The 21,988-nt window shown below is 39.8% G+C and overlaps 1 protein-coding gene across 1 annotated transcript in view; it reads left to right on the forward strand.

Annotated features, from left to right (window-relative positions):
* The window catches only part of LOC112972916 (glypican-5-like), a 378,208-nt gene that overhangs the window by 216,810 nt on the left and 139,410 nt on the right, over positions 1–21,988 (forward strand). The window contains exon 6 of the mRNA XM_026080132.1: positions 5,270–5,390. Coding sequence (XP_025935917.1) covers positions 5,270–5,390 — 121 coding nt within the window. The remainder of the gene's footprint in view (positions 1–5,269; positions 5,391–21,988) is intronic.

A 21,988-nucleotide genomic window follows, 5' to 3' on the forward strand; every position in this document is an offset into this window, starting at 1 on the left:
TCTCAGGAAAATGCTGGTGTTTTAGCCCTTGTTGATCATAGCGGAATTATGCAACCAGTGCCAACAGAAATGATGAAATAATGCAAGGCAGCTATGAAAAATATTTGTGTTTCCAAATTATTTCTCCAGTGATTTCTAATGCATAATTATCTCAGAAAGATTGTGGCTAACAAATTTGAAAAACCTCGGCAAGTGTACCTCTATTTTTGTAGTTAGTGTATTTTACTCTTACTTTATACCGACTGCAACTGTGAAGGTTGTAAGGTTGTTGAGCAAACTATTTCATGAAATGTAATTTTTATACTGTAGAGATGTTTACAGAGGTTCATGGATTCCTCTGAACAGAATGCGAGGCTTAGGTTTTCACATTTGCCTTGTGGTGTTAGATGTCTGATTTCTCACACAAATAAAAATTGTGACTCATCTTAAGCAGCTATATTGGGCCAAATAAGAGAAAAAATAGGACTAAAGTTAATAGAATTCCATTGAGACACAGATCAGGTTGAGAACATCCTGAATTTCCAGTACAGCTTCTTCTGAAACTTGCAGTGCACATTGCGAAGCGTATGAAGTTTGGTGTGGTTTGTTGCTCTTTGATCCCTGTGGTGAGTCCATATGGTGGAGCTGCCTTCATTCAGGAAGAATACAGACCATTAGCCACCGGCTCAAAGCACTGGGGAGCTTAGTGGCTGTTAGTGGCACAACTCGGAGTGATAGCACCCTGAGGGAAATGGAGTAATGGAAATAGTCTCACAGCTGGAGGTTGATCAATAATGCTTGGAAAAGCTGCCTATAAGAGCTTTGATCAGACGCTCGTATCCAGACTGGTATCGTCTCCTGTAGGGAAGAAGGAAGGAAATGGTGTGAAAACAGCACCCTGTTCCTAGGCTTTTGTGACTAAATATCATTGCTAGGTAGGACTATCGCTAATGCAACTCCTGCGGTTGTTTGCCTCTGAAATTTGAAATACTTTGTTTTGTATGCTGCTTTCAAAGTCTTGAACTATCTAAAGAGGTATATTTGTCTTTGAGGGAATCCTGTACCTTAATCCCTTTTCATATTACCAGCTAGAAAGAACACAGAATGTCAAATAACATCTGTTTTTATTTGAAAGTAAGTGTTTAGATTCAAATATATTTTTTATCTATATTTATATAGAAAATAAAATGTGTGTCTTCAGTTAAAATGCAATCCAGTGTGTAAACAGCATTTCACTTTTTATCTCTTTTTAAACCTGTGATGAGCTATATTAAGTGAAGTCTAAAATAATTACCACTGTTCTTCTGAAAAACTGTAAACCTGGGTTTGGAGGAGGGTTTTTATCATTTGTTTTTGTTTGTTTTTAAAGCATCGTATCTTTGCCCAAAAGATCAGTGCAACAATGCTGGCATGAGACTTATGGCTCTGAAAAACATTGAGAATTCTGCCTGTACTTGCTGTTCCTTGGGCTCCAATATAATGGTTACTTCAGGATTGCTCCAGGGACTACAATATCTTTATACAACTTTCCTGGTCATTTGAACAAACGTTTCTGGGTCTAGTCTGGAATAAAGTACTAGAGCAGTAACCAGACTTAACAGTTTAGTATGACAATTTTTCAGTTAAATTGCAGGTTATTAAATAAAGCGAGCCAATTCCTGATCTTACTTAGTGCACATTTGCAGTAATTCAGGATCTGATGTCAACAAAAAAAATGTTTTAGATAGTGCAAAGAAGTGAAGTAATCAAATTATCTTTCAGGAAATATATATTATTTATTCTGAAGTATTTTAGGCATGATACAGAGCTAGTAGAACAATTCACTCTTTGCAGGATAGCAGTTTGAGTCAGATGGATATGAAACCTTTTTCTAGTACAGTCTTGGCTCCTGGATGCAATGGACTGCAGGAATTTCTCCTTTCTCACTGACTGCGTGATTATTCTTCAGTTCTCTGCCTGTCGTCTTTCCCTCAAGAGTTGTAACCCATCTTCTCTGTTGCAGGAATTCACCCCTTTAGCCCATGTGAGTCTTTCTCAGCTCAGTTTTGTTACAGAAGTGATCTCTCTGTAAGAACACTGAGACTGGATGACAGTTACAGTGCCAGCAAGTGGCACCCAAGCATACGTAGCAGGGCTTATGGGTTATTACGAGGAAACCCAAATTTGTTTTTGCTGTGTTCTGCAAATAAGTCCTTTTGCCTCTCTCAATATCAGCTTTTTACACCATTCATTTGGCAAAGAGATTATATCTGCATCGCCACTACCAAAGGTTGGTAGTTGGTTTTCCAGGCATTGCCAGTCATGCAGCTCACATTCCAGGCAACCCCCAGGCCAACTCATGTCCTGGRGCCTCCCAGAGCAGTTGGATGTAGCTGTTTAATGACTGATATACTGAAGCTATCCTAGAGCTAGGAGATACAGGACTCATGCATGATTCACACAATTCAAACATGCTTTCTCTGATATATGAAATTTAGGTATAGGTAATCCACATTATAAATCTAACTACAAAAAATTCGGTCAGCAGAGTTATCTGAACATAATTTATGGATATCTCTGGAGCTTTAAAGACTCAGTCCTTAAACACTGATTGGACTTTACATGTATGAGTATCCCCCTTGTCTCAGTGGACTGTGGACTCATGCAAAATGATCCTATTTTCTTGACACAACATGTGTAAAAGAGGGTATGTATTTAGCAGCAGCAATATAAGACAGTTGACTGAGATGGACTTTCCACATTTTGTGTCCTTTTGAGGACTCTTAAGCATGAGTCTTACCGGCCTGATGGCAAAGCTGTTGTCTCTGAATTGGTCACGTTTATACAAACTCTGTCAGTGCTGTAGGTTTCTAATAGTGCTTAGAGGCATTTATGAAGGCTTGTGATTCACAGGGAAAAAAATATCCAGAAATAGCCAGAAAAAATACAACCCGAAAGGGAAGGCAATTTTGAATTCTTTGTTGTGGTTTATAATGACTTAAGCCTCTAGAGAAGTTCTGATAGCTCTAACAAGGAGTTGAATGGAGAGCATTCAAGAGCAATGAAAAGAAAAACCCTTGCTTTTTGCTGCTGTTGATGAGTTTCTGATCAGATGTTCAAACAAAGCATTGCATACTGAGAATCACTGAACAGACTGCTAAAGGATGAGCCGATCCATTTAATTAGATTTGTCCTGTATCGCAACTAGATGATCTCAAAAAGCTGTGGTAAGTGTTCCTATACATCTACTTCAGTAACCACGTGTTTTAATATGATGAGCAACAATTAGCATTAGGTACGATTTCAAAATAAAGGCAGGCAAGTAAGGTGCCTCAACTTCCCTGTCCAGATGAAATAGTAAAGTGGGTTGATATGACTTGCAGCAGTCTAGCCTTTTAAGTAATATTTAACTTTAGCCTGGTTCTGCATGGGGACCTTGGTCCAGCTGTCTGAGTCTGCTCGTGAGATCAGAACCTTACCATCATTTTACATATGTCATTTGCATAGTGAAGGTTTATACTACCAGATTAGTTTATACTTGTACGAAATACACATCAAGAAAATTAACAACAGTGCCTTTTAAAAGCTCAGTGAACATAAAAATACAAATTCACTGAAAAGATTAGCATTTTTCCACTTCTAAATGCTGTGTGGCTACTGATATTAGTGAAAGATATGCTTTTTCTCGATACTTTGTGCTAAATCATATTTGTTCTTTTCTTGAGAAGTGAGATTTATTGAGTTTACTGGAAAAATGGACTACGCTCTCTTCTTTCTCTTTTTAAACCACRCCTTTGACAACAGTATTCTGCAGTATGTTTTGCCATCAGTTTATATGAAATTTGTTGTTCATCCTAAATGAAATTAAGATAGGACAAATGTATTCTGGAGATCTAGGTCTCCCCCTACCATAGAAAGACAATAGAATTTTGCAACTTTTTCCACTTTCAAATGCTATCCTTAACTTCAGCCTGAATTGGTTTACAAAGAAGAATTCACTGAGAGAAGAACATCTGGGATATTGAAGTATGTAGATATGCTTAAAGTGAGCATTAGTTGTAACAGGACATTTCTCTTGACATTTCAATCCAAAGGAGCACACCCTATTACTACCTGAGTTTATAAAGATGCCAACGTGGCATCTAAGTGGGCTCCTCCCAGGCACGTGTCAGAGTCTAGGAGAGTTCGGTTTGGGAATAGCCTCTTCTTCAGCTCATAACTGGGTCATGCAAACATCCATGTTCCACTTTGTGACAAACGAGTACCAGAATAATGAGGGTGGTTGCCCACAATGCCCAAAAGCATGACCCGCCAAAAAAGTTTGTTATATATCTCTCTGGGATTTGCAGCATGTTGAGGATGGGTTGCACTTAGCTTGTGTGGACAGATCAACTCTCTAGCCAGTACGGAGCAGTTTGAATACTTCCAGAAAGCACGAGGTTCACCGTGCATTCACTGATGACTTCCCCTCTTCAACTATGGTAAAGACACGTTTGGATGTAGAGCCTGAACGTGCACAATTCTGGAATTTTACCCAACAGAGTGCAGGTGTGAAGCCCCAAACATGTTTGGTTTTGAGAACGTGCTACAGTATCCACAAAAGACTGGCAATCAGTATTTAATCAACAGTCAATGTGAGAAGGCTGCTGATACAGACGGGCAGTTACAGTGTGAGAACAGCTGCTGTTCCTCAAATAATGCAAGACTGGGTTAGAGAGAGTTCTTGTACAGGTACCCCTTCCTAGTAAGTTCATATGCAGATAAGGCATGGTGAAGACCACTGATATAGCAGGTGCTGCTTTACAGTGTGCCTAGCAGTTTGGTTATAAACTGCTAATCTTGCAAGAGAAGACTAATCTCATTTTTTGATAAAGTTTTTTTTTTTCAAAATCGGATTGCCATTTCATTAAATTTTACTACAATCTCACGATGTTTAGTTTGTATCTTAAATCCRCTGGGTCTCTGTGATTATGCAAGAATGATTTTTTGGAAGATACCAGCCTTCGCTGTTGCATAGAAGAATTCCAGAGTGTGTGTTTTAAAGGCTCAAGTATTAAAATATGAATAAAAAGAACCCATATGTGGTTTATGAAATTAATGTTGGTTCATGACTTGAATAGTTTGAAGTGATGACGTTGCAAGAAACTATGTGTTTTTATTCTGGTTTGGTGCATTTAAAAAAACGTAAATATTAATTACAAGTTACTATTACTATTTACAGAATACTTGTTTTTTGTAAGCTCCCTTTAATATGATTCTTGATTCTGATGAATGTTTTCAGACACTGATGTTTTCTTATTCTCTTTTTCAGTTATACCAACAGAGTTGTTTCCAATGGACTGAAGGCACAAATTAATAATCCAGAATTGAAAGTCAGAGGACTAGACCCACTCATCAGTAATTTAATTGATAAACTTCAGCACTTTAATCAAGTAAGTAAGTTTTAGAGGCAAAAACATTTTATCACTGGATCTGATAACAGAACTGAAGATAAAAATATTAGGTGGTACTGCTTCTCATATTGCATTTCCCAGGAATCATAGCCCTGAAATAGCCATGTAGGAGGCTTGGTACTAAGGGGTACTGAAGACACTTCTGTGTGACCTGTATTATGAATTCTAGTGAGGCAAAATTATTTCCCTGGAAGTTGCTCTAATTCACAGTTGTTGTTTCATAGCTGTTGATTAACTGTCCTACAGACCAGAGTCCCAGTAACGTGGAGGAATTCCCGAGCCCTACAATTCACATCAAGCTTGTGACTAGAGTCAGTCAGTGTGAGAGCCTTTTGGAGTCCTATGACATTGTTGTGTTGGAGGAATACACTCCTAGTTTGTGCAGCTTCCTGTTTTTCAGTGACATAAACAGATCAAAAAATTGAATGGGTCTTTAAGTGTGTGATAATTGAACCTTACACAGTGTTGAAGTCAGGACAAAGTGCTCCAGAATGAATTAACTGTGCACCTTTGAAAACATTTCCTCGACAGACCTTGTTCTCAAGCCCTCTTGTCCAAAACGGAAAGATAACCTACCAATAAGTCTGTCAGAAGCATGATTAACCGATGTCTGCCTCTGTCATCTATTTGCGCTCCATTAGATGTGCTTGCAGTCCAAGTTGATCTGCAGTCTTTCAAAGCTAAATGCATGATTCTGTAATATTACTGCTTCAGCACACCTCTTTGTGTGTTAAGGTAATGCCATTAACAGAGATTGATTTTCATTTAAAGCAGGTATGTTTTGTTGTCAACTTGAAAGAATGCTTACAACAGTGCAGTCAGTCAGATGTGTTTGCACATTAGCCTACTCATAATCCTTCACCTTTAAAGACTGATGGAACATGGGGATAGAAATAGTCTCTAGGAAACAGCTATAAGATCAAAGTCCACCTATGCAGGTGGGGCGTGCAGGAAGAAAAGCAGTCTGCACTGGTAACATGGCAGGAGGATTTGCCTAGTCAGGATGTGGGAGGTTATGAAGAGTGTGGCCATGACTCAGAGTCATGGTTTGATCTCTTATTTGCTCCTGCAAAAGTACAACCCCACTCCACCTCTCATCAGCAACAGGTGATTAATCCATAATCTAACTATTAATTAGCATTTTTTGTTAAATCTGTCTTGGCTCTAATATTCTGTGGGCTTCAGTTTAGTGATTCTTTGTATCATACTGCTTGATTTAACTTGCCATGGGGGATTACAATAAACACTCTTGTGCAGTACTTAATGTCAGAGTGAAATAAACATTATGTGGTTAGATTGATGAAAAGGATAATTCATTATTTATCTTCCTTTGCGTGTTATCAAGTAGAGTGTTAATTTACTTTATTAGATATATCCATCTGTGTAATACTCTTCTGTAAACACTGACAAAAGGAAATAGTTAGAAATAGATTAAATTAAAAGTAGCTGTGTATTGCGCATACTATTTCATTGTGTCCTGTAGAAAAATAAAAATCTGAAGGGTCTCATTATAATGAGCTGTTTACCTACTTTCTTAAGTTATGTACATTTAAAAAAAAGCTTCAAAGACCACTTTTCAGTCAGTAGAAYAATATGTAATTCTTTCACAGCTCTTTGTATAAGTCAGAAATGTTGCTTTCTGTTACTTCTAATTCTGCTTTTGGAGAATATCATCCTTAAGTAAATGTAACTCCCATCAGATTGAGGTGCTTAGAAATAATGGATTCCAAGGGTGAAGGATTAAACAGAATACTGATTATTGCCCTAAGATGGTTTGTTCTTAAGTACTTGGAATAATATAAATTCCTTTGATCATAATTTTAGTAAGATTTCTTCAGAGATCAAAGCATCAAAGAAGTTGCTAAATATCTAAGGCTTTTGCATACAACATCAAACATGTGTAGCTGTTTTCTGCTTCTTGAACTTTCATTTCAGTTGTGATGTTAATATAGAAATAAAAACTGACACTGAAAAGCCGATTAAATCAGGCTTTTAAAGTGTCATCAATAGTGTGTGTAGACTGTATAGCGGAAGAGTTATACAGAATCCCATTACTCATTTTATGGGCAAATTGATTTTTTTATCGAGTTATTCTTTTCTCTTTTTTTGTAGGCAATATGTAAGGGGGAATTTAAGCAATGATAAAATAATGTGTTATCTTTGTATCTCCTTAAATATTTGAAATTTGCAACACCATTTTATGCAGTAGCATAACATTTTATATACAAAAGCAATCCTAGAGAGACAGGAAGCTTGAAGAGCAGAGAACAAAGGAATGCACAGAGTATCCATCATAGGTGATTGAATGCATGTAGGCCTCAGTAATCCTGTATCACTTAAGTAATATTGCTTAACTACATAAAAGTATCTTTGTGGATAGGAGACGTGTTAGGATTTTTAAAAGAAATAACATATCTCTCTTAACGAAGCAAACTGTAGCCATGCTGCATCTACCCCAAAAAAGCCTGGACCTGTTTGGCTTTCTCTCTCCTGATTCTGTTTTGCAAAGGTGCACATTCTTGAAAATCAGGATAATCAGCCCCTAGATTGATTTGCTGAGGTTGTGGAGGCCTGTCAACTACAGCAATGTTTAAACCATCTGGATTCATTTTTCTGAAAGATGTGCCTTAGCTCAGCAATTCCTAGTCTTTTGTGGAGCAAGTCTAGTTGCCACTGTCTTCCATAGCTCCTCTTCAACCTCCTATCTCCTACTGTTAGACCCTGGCTCTTGCTCCTCACTATGAGACTGTCGGTAGTCACAGAAATAAACCATCCTCTGCTACCAGATGTCGGAGTGGGGGGACGGACCCGGAGTAACGATGAGTCTCAATATGAGTATGGTCGTTCTCCCTTTATTAGAGCTTACACARAGTATATATATCGACAAGCAATACGCATGAGCTAGCAATAGTTACATGATTGGTTACAGTTTCTGTCCATACGCATAAAGCAGATATATGGTTGGTGCAAGGTTGCTGTCCGCGCTCCATCRACATTTATGGAACCTAGTTCYGTCCAGACTTGTTTACCAGTTTTGTGAATACCTTCTTTTGTAGTGCTCAAGGTCGCTGCAAGGCTTGCTCGGCCGCTGCAAGGCTCGCTCGCCTTGGCCTACATTCCTTCCCTTACCCTGAGAACGGGATTGCTCATCCCAATCAGATCATGCCCTCTCTCGCTTAACCATTCTCCCACATGAGACTACTGCCACAGCCTCCCTCCCCCATACTGGGAATCCGGTGCTGAGGACCCAGGGACYAGTGTGGGAGGGTTGGTAGGGGCTTAGATAATACAGGGGACTGAGATAACACTGGAGCAAAAGGCTTGTCCCTGACCATGCAGAAGTAGCAGCAAACTATTAATCTGGGTAGTTTCGCTGTGTAGTTCTGCATCTGTCCTTACTGGAGAAGGAAAACGAGCAGCAGCAGAATGGACTCAGGGATGTTACACGGCCAAGTTGCATGGGCCTRGGGCAGCAAGGTCTTGGTAGGGTGTCATGCTGGAATCAGAGCATCTCAGAAAGAAGGTGGGAGGCAAGTCTATCCCAGCCCTGCTACTTTTCTCTCCAGTGAGACAGAAAGCTGGGAGGAAGGAAGGGAGTCGCCTTCTGAGCAGACTTGCACCAGACCTGCCATGAAAGCTCATCCCGTCTGTTAGGTGACCCTCACCAGTTGGGAACCATTGCTCCCAGTCCAGTCACACCTGTCAGTTTTGAGGTAGGAGCTCAGCAAAGTCCTATAGCCTGTATTATGCACCTGTATTATCCATGAAGCTGTACTTAGATGTTTGCTGTGGTCTCTTTTGGTTTAAAATCTGCTCATTTAAATCCCAAACAGACTTTGGTCTACAGCAGCCATTCCTTTGTTAGCTCCTTGTTATGACTTTATCCACAAATGTAAAAATATTTACATCTTCCTCAGTCCAAAATCCTTTCTATTTGCTTTGGTAGCTATTACCTGAACAAAACTCTTGTCAATGTATTATTTTTCTAGTTGGTATATCTCAGCTGGAGCATGTTACAAATAATCCATACACTACTCTTCTTCCATTTCTGACTTTCATTTATGCCAAAATGCCAATTCACTGGAGATTATAGCAATTTTTCATGTTTTCTTCTAGGAATTAAATCCTCATCACATAGTATTTTTTAAAAACAAAATGAATATGCAAATACCAGGCTATTTCATAACCACTTGGTAAAGCCAAAAGTAAGGTGAAATTTAGTGAATATTATTCAACAATTACTGTTATTTGCATCCCTTGCAGATAAGATATTTGAAGCATTTATTGTAGCTGTGGATTCACATAGCAATACAATTATTGAGTTACAATTTATAATAGTTTTTACTTTTAGTAATGCAAAAACAACAGATCAAATGAAGTTCCAGGAAGATTTTGAAGAACTAGCAGTTAGAAATAACATCTTTTCCTCTCCCTTTTTTTGTAAATAGAGCAGATGTGAACTGCAAAAGATAATAAACATAAAATTCCCCATTGCCCCTTTTTTGAGGTACTACTTCTTGCCATATAGTTGCACTTAGATATGTTTAATGTTTGTCTTCAGCATAATAATTTTCACAGTTAAAACACAAGATTCTGCGATCAAAGTTAAAAATCCTAAAGGATCAATCACATTGAAAAGCAATGGGAATGTTAGAGAAAAGTGACAAAGCTTTAACTGTAACTTTACTAGCAGCTTTACATGGACATTCTCAAAGGATTATAGTATAATAAGTATTATGCAAGTTTAACTTATTTGTCTTTTGTCAGCCTAAATCTAATCTTGACAGAGTTTGAGAATACAGAGTGCTTTGCTGTTGTCAGTTAGAGATGAATGCTTAGGCATGGCTCTAATTCAAGAAGACAGTGCAATATCCTTATGCTTAAAATGAGAGTGATGCCAAAGCAAATCTTACTGAATCTCTACCTATATATATATTTTTTTTCCACTAAAGTTTCATGATCTCCCAGCTAAACAAAGAAATGCATTCAACTAAAATTTCTTTAAGAATTGCGTATGAATGATGCCATTGTAGCAAAGTTCCAAGCAACAGCACCAAGATATTTATTATCAATAATATAAGCCAGCCGAAATTTAATCTTGAATGTGAATTAAATTGAGTTAGACAATAGAGAATAATACAATAAATCATTTACCTACTACTTAATTTAAATGTGTATATTTTTTTCAGACATTTGTAAAATTTATTACATTAGAGAGTTTTTATATGAGATTTAAGTGGAGACAAGTTGGTTTGATTTTCATCCAAAGTCGTAGCTGGCTTGGACTGAGACTTGAAATATTCTGTTCTTAATTTCATCCAGTGAAAACATAGGAGAAAAGGTAATCATCTTAGACTGTTGTTATATTACCCCTACTTGGGACTTAAACAGCYTATGTAGGCTTAGAAATATTACTGCTTGTGACCCCCCCCCAACATGCAAAGACTTGTGTCTCTTCAAAATAGAGCATATTTTTTAGAACTGGATTTCCAAAACAGGTCCTCTTTTTCTATCCAAAGAATTTGGAGACTTTGGATATTTGTTCAGGAATTCAGGTGTTCCATATCCCTCTTGGAACTGCAAAGCAAGACATCTGGAAATCCCAGATATGTTCTCTCTCTCTCTCTCTCTCTGTTGGCTAACCATACAGAATATGTGTAGTTTAGGGCATTGAATTTACTGCAGAGGTGCAGATTAATGTAAAAACACGCACTTAACAGATTGGGTAGGTCCTAGACACATAATGCATGGTGTGTGTATGGTGCACTAATAATCTGTGCACACTCAGTGTATCTGGCTTTCAGGATTCGTTGCATGCAGAGTCTACTCTACAGGTACTTCTGTGATGGAAATCCCATACAGAAATATAGGAGGTCTAAAGCTTTGTTCTTTACAACATGATGTTGCCAAGAGCATGCTGTCATAGTCTGCAAGGATCCCACGCAAATGAAAAGCCCCAAGACTGATTTTATCTTATGCAAATAATGTAAGACCCACATTGCTACTAAACTGGTGTACGTGGTCCTCAGCAAAACAGTGACTGTTGGTTGTTAGCTGGGGRATTTGAATGGTCTGGGTTGTACCTCAGCTTGTCTGCAGCTCAGCAACGATCGGGAGGTTCTCATCAAGGCAAATGTTTTTGTGGCTTACCTGGTCCGTGCTGAATTCAGGTCACTGAAATTAAAGGTGGTAACAACCCTCACCCCTTCATCTCCAAATGGAAAGAGTAGCACAAACGATACATAAATCTGAATTAATACAGTAGTCATTGGTTCATTAATAAATAGCAGCAAGCAGTGCGTATACTTTGGGAAAATAAAGATAGAATTAAAGAAATTGAAACTATTTTAAGATCTTATAATTCCAGGAAAGAGCAAATGAACTGTTTATTTTTTATCTCCGACTATGCTGGATAATAATTATTCACCCCTATTTTCAGATAAACTGTCATCTCAAATTACTTCATCATTTATACAGAGTTGTTTTCTCACCCTATTTTTTTAATGTTCATTCTTGTTGGATTCATGGGCTGTTTTTCTTCTCCCCTGCTAAGAATCAGACATCTCTTTGCTTCCAGATATATACGCTGAATGCCCAGCTCTGTGATAACTTAGGATCTTTTTCATAATCCATGTGCAATGAAACAACTCATCCCAATGCTTGAAACAATCTACCTTACCCAAAGACTGAGCTTAATCTTTCTTTCTGCAGCCTCCTGTATGGTTTTCAGTTTCTTAGGAAATATATATGTACATATGTAATGTACACTGTATAAAAGTATTGGAGACATCAGATTTCATCATATCTGTGATTAAAGCAAGAAAAGACACATAAATGCTGCCAGCATTGGAAAAAATAAACAAACAGAAATCTAATAGCAATTTAGCTCTGTCTTGTTTCTTTTAAAGAACCTGGCATGTTTCTGTCATATGTAGTTCTTAGCAAGTCATCTTTGAGTCCATTGCTTTTCACTTTTGTAATATATTTTTACGTTATGTCAATCAAAGTTGAGACAAAGCATTTGCTGTCTATTGTGGGATTCTTTTGTTACCCAGAAATACCAACTCAACAAGAACCCCCTTGCAAAGCAGCGTATCATACAGCAGTGCATCTGCATGTAGTAGCATATAGCAGGCTATGTAGTAATGGGGCTGTTTCTTGCAGTAAAGGCTGTGGGTCTCAGACAATTGCACAGTATTTAGTTGCTGACTGAGTAGGAGCATTTATCTGTCAGGGCTTCCATTAGAAGGTGTAAAATTCACAAGAAATTTAAATAGTGGGCTTGGGGCATCTGAAGTCTGTCAAAATCTTATGCTGCTCTCAGCTTTCTGCAAACTGCTGTTGCTCTGAGATCAGTAATTTGTGTCTCTTTGCCATTTGTGACTCTTCTGCCTCCCAGGTGAGGCTGCTGGGGAGCGCCGCCGCGGAGGGGGCACGCGGGGGAAGCAGCAGGGACGAGCTCCCAGCTCTGCTCCTACTGTGGCGCTGAAGGAAGAAAAATGCATGCAGATTCCCTTTGCCCGCACAGGTAGAGAGGCAGATAGAAAGACCAGACAGTACTAACCCGGTCCTGAGGCTGTTYGTCTGGAGAGGTGGGAACTCCTAGTTCAAGGCCTGGCAGCTCCGGGCACTAGCTTGTGCAGGAGTGATACTGTTCTCACATAATCTCCTGTGTTTTACAAAGAAAAGGACTTTGGAAGCTCTAACCTTGGTTCTGCTTTGGCATTAAAACTTATGTCAAAAATAGATGTTTGCCCATGAATCAGACTGGAAAAGCTTTTTCTCTGACCAGTCCTGCTGCAAAAACATCACTGGAGCATTGTTTTCTGGAAAGCATATGTTAACATTATAATTTATTGCTAAGTGACGACCCRAGGTAGTAGGTGTACATCATGTCTGGCTGAAATCAGTACACTATTGCTGACCTGAGGTCTGCAGGGTGTTTTTTATGTTTTTTTTAAATATAGGGACTTGAGATATAATTAAATATTTATAATTAGGAATGAGAAATTATTTTTAGTATTAAAAACAGCATAGAGGTTTTAATAGAGACAGAAATCATGTAAAATACTGGCTCAGGAAACAAAATTGTAACATTTTAAAATAAGACAGATCTGAGACTCTATGTAAATCCAACATATCTTATTATATGCTGGCAAATATATAATGCTAAAATGACCATTTATTATTCATGTGTTGTGTCTCAGAGTATGCTGTGCTATTTGTCTTGCAAGCATTTTCAGAAATTATTTGCCCAGATGGGCCATTGTATGTGTTTTGTTTTGTTCATTATGGGAAATTAGTCTAAATAAATCAAAATCACATACTGAGTCACAGTAGTGGCTTGAGCCAAGTGGGGAAGAGGAAGGAGAGAGCTACCGTTTCAATCTATAACTGAGCCAAAACATTTCACATATAGAAAAACATAGCTTGAAAAGAAATGTCTTATTTATAAAAAGGCCAGAGCCTGTCCTCTGGCTCGAGCACCTGGCTGTAGTTGCAGCCAGTTAGCTAAACCTTGAGCTGGTGTTCGTTGGCACAGACTAGCTGAAGAGTGTTTTGGGTCCCCTGGTACAACGGCTGACAGTGAGGAGGAGGAGTGCCCCGGGAGGGAACAGGCTTGGCGCGATGCTGCGGGGGACTGCGAGGCCAGGCCCCATCGCTGCCCCTCGGGCTGCAGTGCCTGAGTGCGCGATGCGGCCCCCCAGCGCTCTGCAGCACTCTCTGTCTTACGGCCCTGCCTGCCTCAGCGCCTCGCTGTTGTGCTGGCTGGGCGTGCAAATGCTATCGGGTAAAGGTTGCCACGCAGATGACGTATGGTAGAAACTAACCATGTCAGGAAAACGCTAGGACCTAATTCATCAAGTGAATCAAGAAGAGCTTGCTTTCTAACAGGTGTTGTTGCTTGTACATGTATATATGTGTAAATATACATATACATATATACATATATACATATATATATATATATATATATATAAAATAACCTCATGATTGTTTTCCTTCCAGAAGTGGAAGGGAGGCTTGTGTGGCTGTCCTTCTGCCTGGGATGCCCTTGGCCGTGTGGGAGAGCGCTGTCTCCAAGGCAAAGGGGCAAGGGTAGAGGTCAGACCTGAACCATGTGGGGACCGGCAGGGCGAGAGGGGCATCTGCCATGGGAAGCTCGCCGGGCACCTGGGGGGATCTCATCAGCCCTGGGGGCTTGAGAGAGCTGCCCATGGGGCTGAGGCAGCAAAAGTAAACCTTTGCCATCATTAAGAGAAATATCGTGTCTTCTTGCCTCCCTGAGAGAAATGTGTCACTCTAATATAGGCATACCTCATTTTATTGCGCTTCACAGATATTGCGTTTTTTACAGATTGAAGGTTTGTGGCAACCCTGCGTCAAGCAAGTCTATTGGTGCCATTTTTCCAACAGCGTGTGCTCGCTTCGTGTCTCTGTGTCACATTTTGGTAATTCTCGCAATATTTCAAACTTTTTCATTATTATTATACCTGTTATGGTGATCTGTGTTCAGTGTTCTTGGATGTTAATATTGTAATTGCTTTGGGGCACCATGAACTCTGCCCATACAAGACGGTGAACTTAATTGATTAATGTTGTGTGTGGTCTGACTGCTCCACCGACCGGCCGTTCCCCCATCTCTCTCCCTCTCCTCGGGCCTCCCTASTCCCTGAGACACAACAGTATTGAAATTAGGCCAATTAATAACCCTACAATGGCCTCCAAGTGTTCAAGTGAAAGGAAGAGTCGCATGTCCTCTCACTTTAAATCAAAAGCTAGAAATGATGAAGCTTAGCAAGGAAGGCATGTCAAAAGCCAAGATAGGCCGAAAGCTTGACCTCTTGCACCAAACCGTTCACCAAGGTGTGAATGCAAAAGAAAAGTTCTTGAAGGGAATTCAAAGTGCTATTCCAGTGAACATACGAATGATAAGAAAGTGAAACAGCCTTATTGCTGATATGGAGAAAGTCTTAGTGGTCTGGATAGAAGATCCAACCAGCCACAACATTCCCTTAAGCCAAAGCCCAATCCAGAGCAAGGCCCGAACTCTCTTCAGTTCTGTGAAGGCTGAGAGAGGTGAGGAAGCTGCAGAAGAAAAGTTTGAAGCTAGCAGAGTTTGGTTCATGAGGCTTAAGAAGCTGTCTCCATAACATAAAAGTGCAAGGTGAAGCAGCAAGTGCTCCGGAAGATCTAGCTAAGATAGTTAATGAAGGTGGCTACACTAAACAACAGATGTTCGATGTAGACAAAACAGCCTTCTATTGGAAGAAGATGCCGTCTAGGACTTTCATAGCTAGAGAGAAGAAGTCAATGCCTGGCTTCAAAGCTTCAAAGGACAGGCTGACAGCAAGAGAACTAGAATTAGAAGTGGAGTCTGAAGATGTGACTGAATTGCTGCAATCTCATGATAAAACTTTAACAGATGAGGAGTTGCTGCTTATGGATGAGCAAAGAAAGTGGTTTCTTGAGATGGAATCTACTCCTGGTGAAGATGCTGTGAACACTGTTGAAGTGACAACAAAGGATTTAGAATATTACATAAACTGAGTTGATAGAGCAGCAGCAGGGTTTGAGAGGACTGACTCTAATTTTGAAAGAAGTTCTATCGTGGGTAAAATGCTATCAAACAACATCGCATGCTACAGAGAAATCCTTCATGAAAGGAGAGTCAATCGATGCAGCAAACTTCATTGCTGTCTTATTTTAAGAAATTGCCACAGCTACCCCAGCCTTCAACAACCACCACCCTAATCAGTCAGCAGCCATCAACATCGAGGCAAGACCGTCCATCAGCAAAAAGATTATGACTTGCTGAAGACTCAGATGATGATTAGCATTTTTTTTAGGAATAAAGTATTTTTTAATTAAGGTATGTACATTGTTTTTTTTAAGACATAATGCTATCACACACTTAATAGACTACAGTATAGTGTGAACATAACTTTTATATGCACTGGGAAACCAAAAAATTCATGTGAACTCGCTTTATTGCAATATTCGCTGTATTGAGGTGATCTGGAACTGAACCCGCAATATCTCTGGGGTATGCCTGTAACTATTGTCTTTGCAGTACAAGATATTATCCAAAATGCATGCACTTAAAGATTGTTACTGTTCTGATTAGAAATGTCCCCTCGTGGGTGCTGGTAGGGGAGAGTAAGCACGTATCTGACAGCCAGATTAGCCTATTTATTTTCATGTTAGTTGATTTTTTTAAGATAGAAAGTCAACAATTGTCAGTGAAGTGTGTCAAATAGGTGAATTAATTAAGGTTTAGTCATATTGAAATTATGAATTCTCTTTTATGTAATTATTTAGTTTGTTTTATTAGCCCATCATCTTTTTCTGATCACTGTAATACCTCTAAGTGGTATATATGTATTAAGTTATTATCATTAGGAGGGTAATTACAGTATTTACTTTTGATCTTGTTCCTGAGGTATGATAGTATGCTTATTTCTGGAGGTGCTTTGGGTAAGCTCAGTAGAATAGGAAAGAAAAGTAGAAATTTATGGGCATGATCATTGTTTTATTTAGGGTAGAGGAAAGGTCTTTAAAGAATTGATTGATCATTGGCCAAAAGCAAGGACGGGGTCATTTTTTTCTCCTTCTTTTCAAGTACTAAAGCAAGGAGACAGGTAGAAAAAAGCACTGTAAGATAACAAAGCTAAAGGCTACCCAGTGCCCAAACTTTGAGTTTGTTAAGCTCAAGTGTTTCTGTACTGGTAGTGCTGACAAGTGGATTAAAATTAGTAYTAGTAAAGTATACTGCCATGTCCCAGGTGAAACAACTTGTTTCCAGCACTAATTTGGGTTCAATTTTAGCATGAATTGATAAATCAGACCTGAGAAGACCCATGTGGGGTACCTCTCTGAGAGAGATATATAAAGAGGGATAACTCTTTATGTTACTAGATGGCCGATGCAGGTCAGGGAACAGCGTGGGGGGAACTGAGCCGGACCGGGTGGCCCCGGGGGCTGGCTCCCAGTGAGGAAGGCTGCCTGTGCTCTGCCCACAGTGGCTGCCCACTGCCACTTTCAGAAGCTTTCTGCAGGACCCAGAAATGCAGGAGCCAACCTAAGTCATTGATAACACTTGCAGCTTTCAAATTTGGGCTGCTTAACAGATTCCTTTGTGACAGCTTAATGTGAGATAGTTCATAGTTCCCTGCTCAGTCAAGCAGCCTTTTAATGTGTCTCCTAACTGTAGCTGTAGTGTGTGGAAAGGCTAAAAGCTCTGAATCAGTTTGGTGCCGTTTGTATTCAGGTGATCAGTCATGTACTTCTTGGAGGAAAAAGTAAAAAAAGAGTACAAGACAGGTGTGAGGAGAGGTTAGGCAAACTTCCTGATGACACTGTCTAGTCCTTAAAAGAGAAAATTAGGTCACAAGAGCAAGCATCAGAGCTTGATCTGCACTCCTCTTTTGTCAGCGTTCCTTACCTTACCCTCTGGGTTTTAGAAAGAAAGTCTGAATGTGGGAGAGAGGCAGTATCAGGAATAGCCTTTTGCTTCTATTCAGGGAGACATTCACATGTAATTACTAAAACCCAAAAGAATAAAGGAAAAAATTCTCTTATTTGAGGCAAATCTGCTACTGTGCAATTGCATTATTTGTCAATTCAGAAAAATACAGTCTTAGAATAGAGCTGTTTTGCTTCTGATCCTATCTTACACTTCTTGGTGTTGTATATAAAACACTTCCAAAGATTTGAGTGTATTACAGCTCACACCCACCCATCACACACACATACTAGAGCCATGCTGATAGTAGGTTACTAAATCCAGAACAGATTCATATTATCCTGGTCTCAACATGAGCTCTTCTGCTAAGTTGCAATCAAAGAAGCAAAATGTATTTAGGGGTATCAACCTAATTAGTGAAACCACCCAAATACAAGTTTGGCATAATCATTGTTGCTACCACTCTTTTATCAGAAATATTATGCAGTTCTTGAAAGACCACAAACATCCATGACCTTACTTCCAGTGTGTTCTCCAAAACATCGGGCACCTTGGTGTTCGGGGTGCTGGGCATGGCTAGTTGTGTTGGACTATCACCATGCGAAAGGGGCCTTTCTGCTCTCTCACCACATGAGCAGGTGTACAAGGCTTCTTCCATCCTGGCATCAAGCCATCTCTTCCTTCTTCCAGCTATCAAGTGTGGCTATTCCTGCTTCCCTAGGGAAACACTTGGCATTAGTGGGGTTAATTCTGAGTGATTCAGGTCCTGTTTTCTCCTTTGCAAAAGCCTGATAGTGTATGTTTATGTCTCTTGTCAGAGTTCCCACGATAAGCTGCCAGTCAGATAAAAAAGGCTGACTCTGTTACCTATCTATTTTCTAGTACTGACTGCAAAAGAACCCTCTGATGGGGAGGGAAATCTCCTCAGTTATAACTGTTGTTTTTTTTTTTTTAATCTTCCTGCTTTTGTTTGAAGACTTGGGGATTTGCAAATAAAGTAAGTTCAACTAATACCAAAAGATTTCATAGGAATTTTACAAACCCCACTGCACTCTAATTTTCACCATCTGTTACTTTTATGAGCATACGCTAGTCTTTAAATTTCTTACTCTTTTTTACTGGTGTTTCTTACCCATGTTGAAGTATTTTGTTGCTGAAGATCAGCCCAGTTGAAGTCCATTTAAAAATAATTAAATTAGGCTTATTATTTAAAGACACCATGAAAGCTTTTCAGCTGACTAGATCAGCTGATTTCATTGTACGCCAGACAGTCTGTGCAGTTTGCTCCTAACTCAGTTCAGCCCTTTGCCAGGTATGAGGCCAGCATGTAGACTTAAAAGGAAGACATAGCAAGGAATAAAAAGTCATTTCTTCAGCTGTAGGAGACCAGGGSGTAGTTTCCGATAAAAATTGTTCTGTTTGGATTATTGTGGATGCTAAAAATTAGACAAAGTCAAAGTTGTATCAAAAGTTATAACAGATGAAATGCGCCAACACTCAGTAAGGAAACAAACTCCAGAGCAAAGCCAAAGTAGATGGGCTGAGGGTCAGGGAACCACGAAGAGACTTCATCTTAAAGGAGGATGAAATTCACTTTCAAGCAGATTTGCCCTGCATCCCTTCTGTTGTTGTCTCACTTGACCTCTGCATACTTTCCTGAACAGGAGCTTAACTCCCTCATGGATATGCAGTGCTTTAGACCAAATAGTCTCAGCTCTGGGCTACAGAGGCAGTTCTTGGAGGAGACAGCTGCAGATTCCGTGCCTGTGTGAACTTTTTTTAAGCAGCTTTAGAAACACTGCTTCTCACAGCTGCACAACACATAATCAGCTGAGATGTGAACTTCCCAAGAGGCAAGAGACCCTGCCATTCACATAGGAAAACTGTGGCCTCCTGAAGTAGCAGGTTTTCCTGGCCCCACAGAGCTTGAGAGCTCAAGGAGCTGGGAAGCCCCATCTCTCCAAGAGGTACATTTTCTTCTTACAAAGCGACTTTTCACAGATCCCAGCTATGACAAGGATTTGGCAATAGTCTAGCGTCAGCTGAGCTCGGAATGAGACTGAAGGTTTTCCGTTAGCGTTCAGGCATTGTCCAGAGAGTTGGTATATTTGTCTGAGGTATAAATCATGCTCCCTCCCCACAATACCTTTCCTACCCGTATCATGTTTACAAATGTTGAAGCGGTGTTCAAACCAAGCCTTGACATGTTGATACATTGAGAGGTGACATTTTATCACCATATTACATGATGGCCTCCCTCACCCACAAGGGTGAGACACTGGTAGAAATACTGATAAGGAAATACTGTGCGTCTATGCAAACTCAGATACAGACTGGTTGAGTGACCTTCTTCAGCCTTCTTTAAAAGTCTAAGTCCAAACCAGCGCTGTATTGCACTGGCTGTCTGGTGCTTAAACAACAAAGCACAGAGTGCCCCACAGAGCACTTATGTTAAGGAATGTATATAAGTAATAGTCCCTTAATGGGAATTAAGGATTTTTTTTTCAAAATGCATTAGAAATGAGACTATTTTTAGAGGCATATATTTTAATTTTGATTCTTCCTTCTATCATCTCTTGTCAGCATATGTGCATCACATTGGAAAACTTACCGTAGAATCATAGAGAAGTCTAGGTTGAAAGGGACCTCTGGAGACTACCTGGCCCAACCTTCTGCTGAAAGCAGGGCCTTAGATTAGGCTATCTAGGGCCCTGTAAAAACAAGTTTTGACTATTTCCAGTGAGGGAGATTCCATCACTTCTCCAGTGCACCTCAGCTTTTTGCTTGCTTGTTTGCTTGCTTGCTTATTTCTATGAAAATAAGTACACTAGATCTTAAATGCCTTGCTTTTTCCTGTTTATAATGTGCAAGGTCCAGTCTGAATTCATAGACAATAGGTCTTGGGCACAGAAATAGGCACTTTGTACCTTTATACACTGAAATATGTTCAGTGTATAAAGCAAGAGCAATTATATAATAACTTGATAACAGGATACCTGGAAGCCCCCACTTCCCATAGGAAGACATCCGAAGGAAATGACAACCAAAGTAAACAGCAAGTCTCCGTATCTTACACCAGGCAGATTCCTGTGCAAGTCTGGCCTCATTGGATTACCACCAGTGAGGCTGACATAAACAAATGGAGAATGCTGGTTTGGTGGCAGCCTGCTCATTTACAGAGAGCAGAGTTTGCATACACTTACTGGCTGGAAGAAAATTTACTACTGTGCATGTGATGCCAAGAAAAGCCTCGGGTATTATGGCTGGAAACCATTTGCTCGTTAATGTTCTTTTGAATAGCAATAAGGTGTTTGTAAGAGGCTGTATGCTGTGGCTCTTGTGCATTTGCAAATATGCCCTACTCGTGAGCATAGATGGGACAGTCTCTACCTTTAGCTGTGACTTCATGGCTGAAAATGCCACTTAGAGGTTTGAGCTCTATCTCCCTGAAAACATTCAGGCCGCCAGTTTCTATAGCCCTAAACAACACAGGCTTTGGCTAGCTGATACGTCTTGCGTTGCAAATATGATTTATTTACAATGCACTGTTTAGTGACACCTATGATCTATCCTGCTTCTTGGAACTGTATGCATTTTAAATGGGATAATACATTTATTTCACTTGCCTTTTTCRTGCATCTGAAATGAACCTGTGCCTCAGTGCAGTTACATGGGAGTGGAACTATTTGGGGCTGAGTATTCCCAGTCCCAGATGCTGTGGATGAACCCTGTCACCAGGAGAGTGCCAGTTCCCTCCAGAAATGGGTAGCCTTGCTATTGCATTAACACTAATAGCAAAGTGAAAAATGAGAGACAGTGAATAAGAGCAGTGCCACTTCACATGTAGAAATTACACACTTTCATCACTGTTTTCTCAAGCTTACTTTTGAGTTGTACAAAGACATGAGCATCCACACCGGAAAAAAGTCATCCCACACAGAGTCTCTTACCATGTAAATCTCCTGCAAGTGCTTCCCTCCAGCGTGGAGATCCAAGCATTGCCCCATTGCTAGTGCTTCCACTCCTGCCGCTGCAGGAGACACCTGCCTCGTTGCAGAGGAGAGAAACTGGCTTCTCTGCCTCTTCAGGCAATTGAGAGCTCCTACAAAAT

Source organism: Apteryx rowi, unplaced genomic scaffold, assembly GCF_003343035.1.
Source record: "Apteryx rowi isolate R43461 unplaced genomic scaffold, aptRow1 scaffold_51, whole genome shotgun sequence".
NCBI lineage: Eukaryota > Metazoa > Chordata > Aves > Apterygiformes > Apterygidae > Apteryx > Apteryx rowi.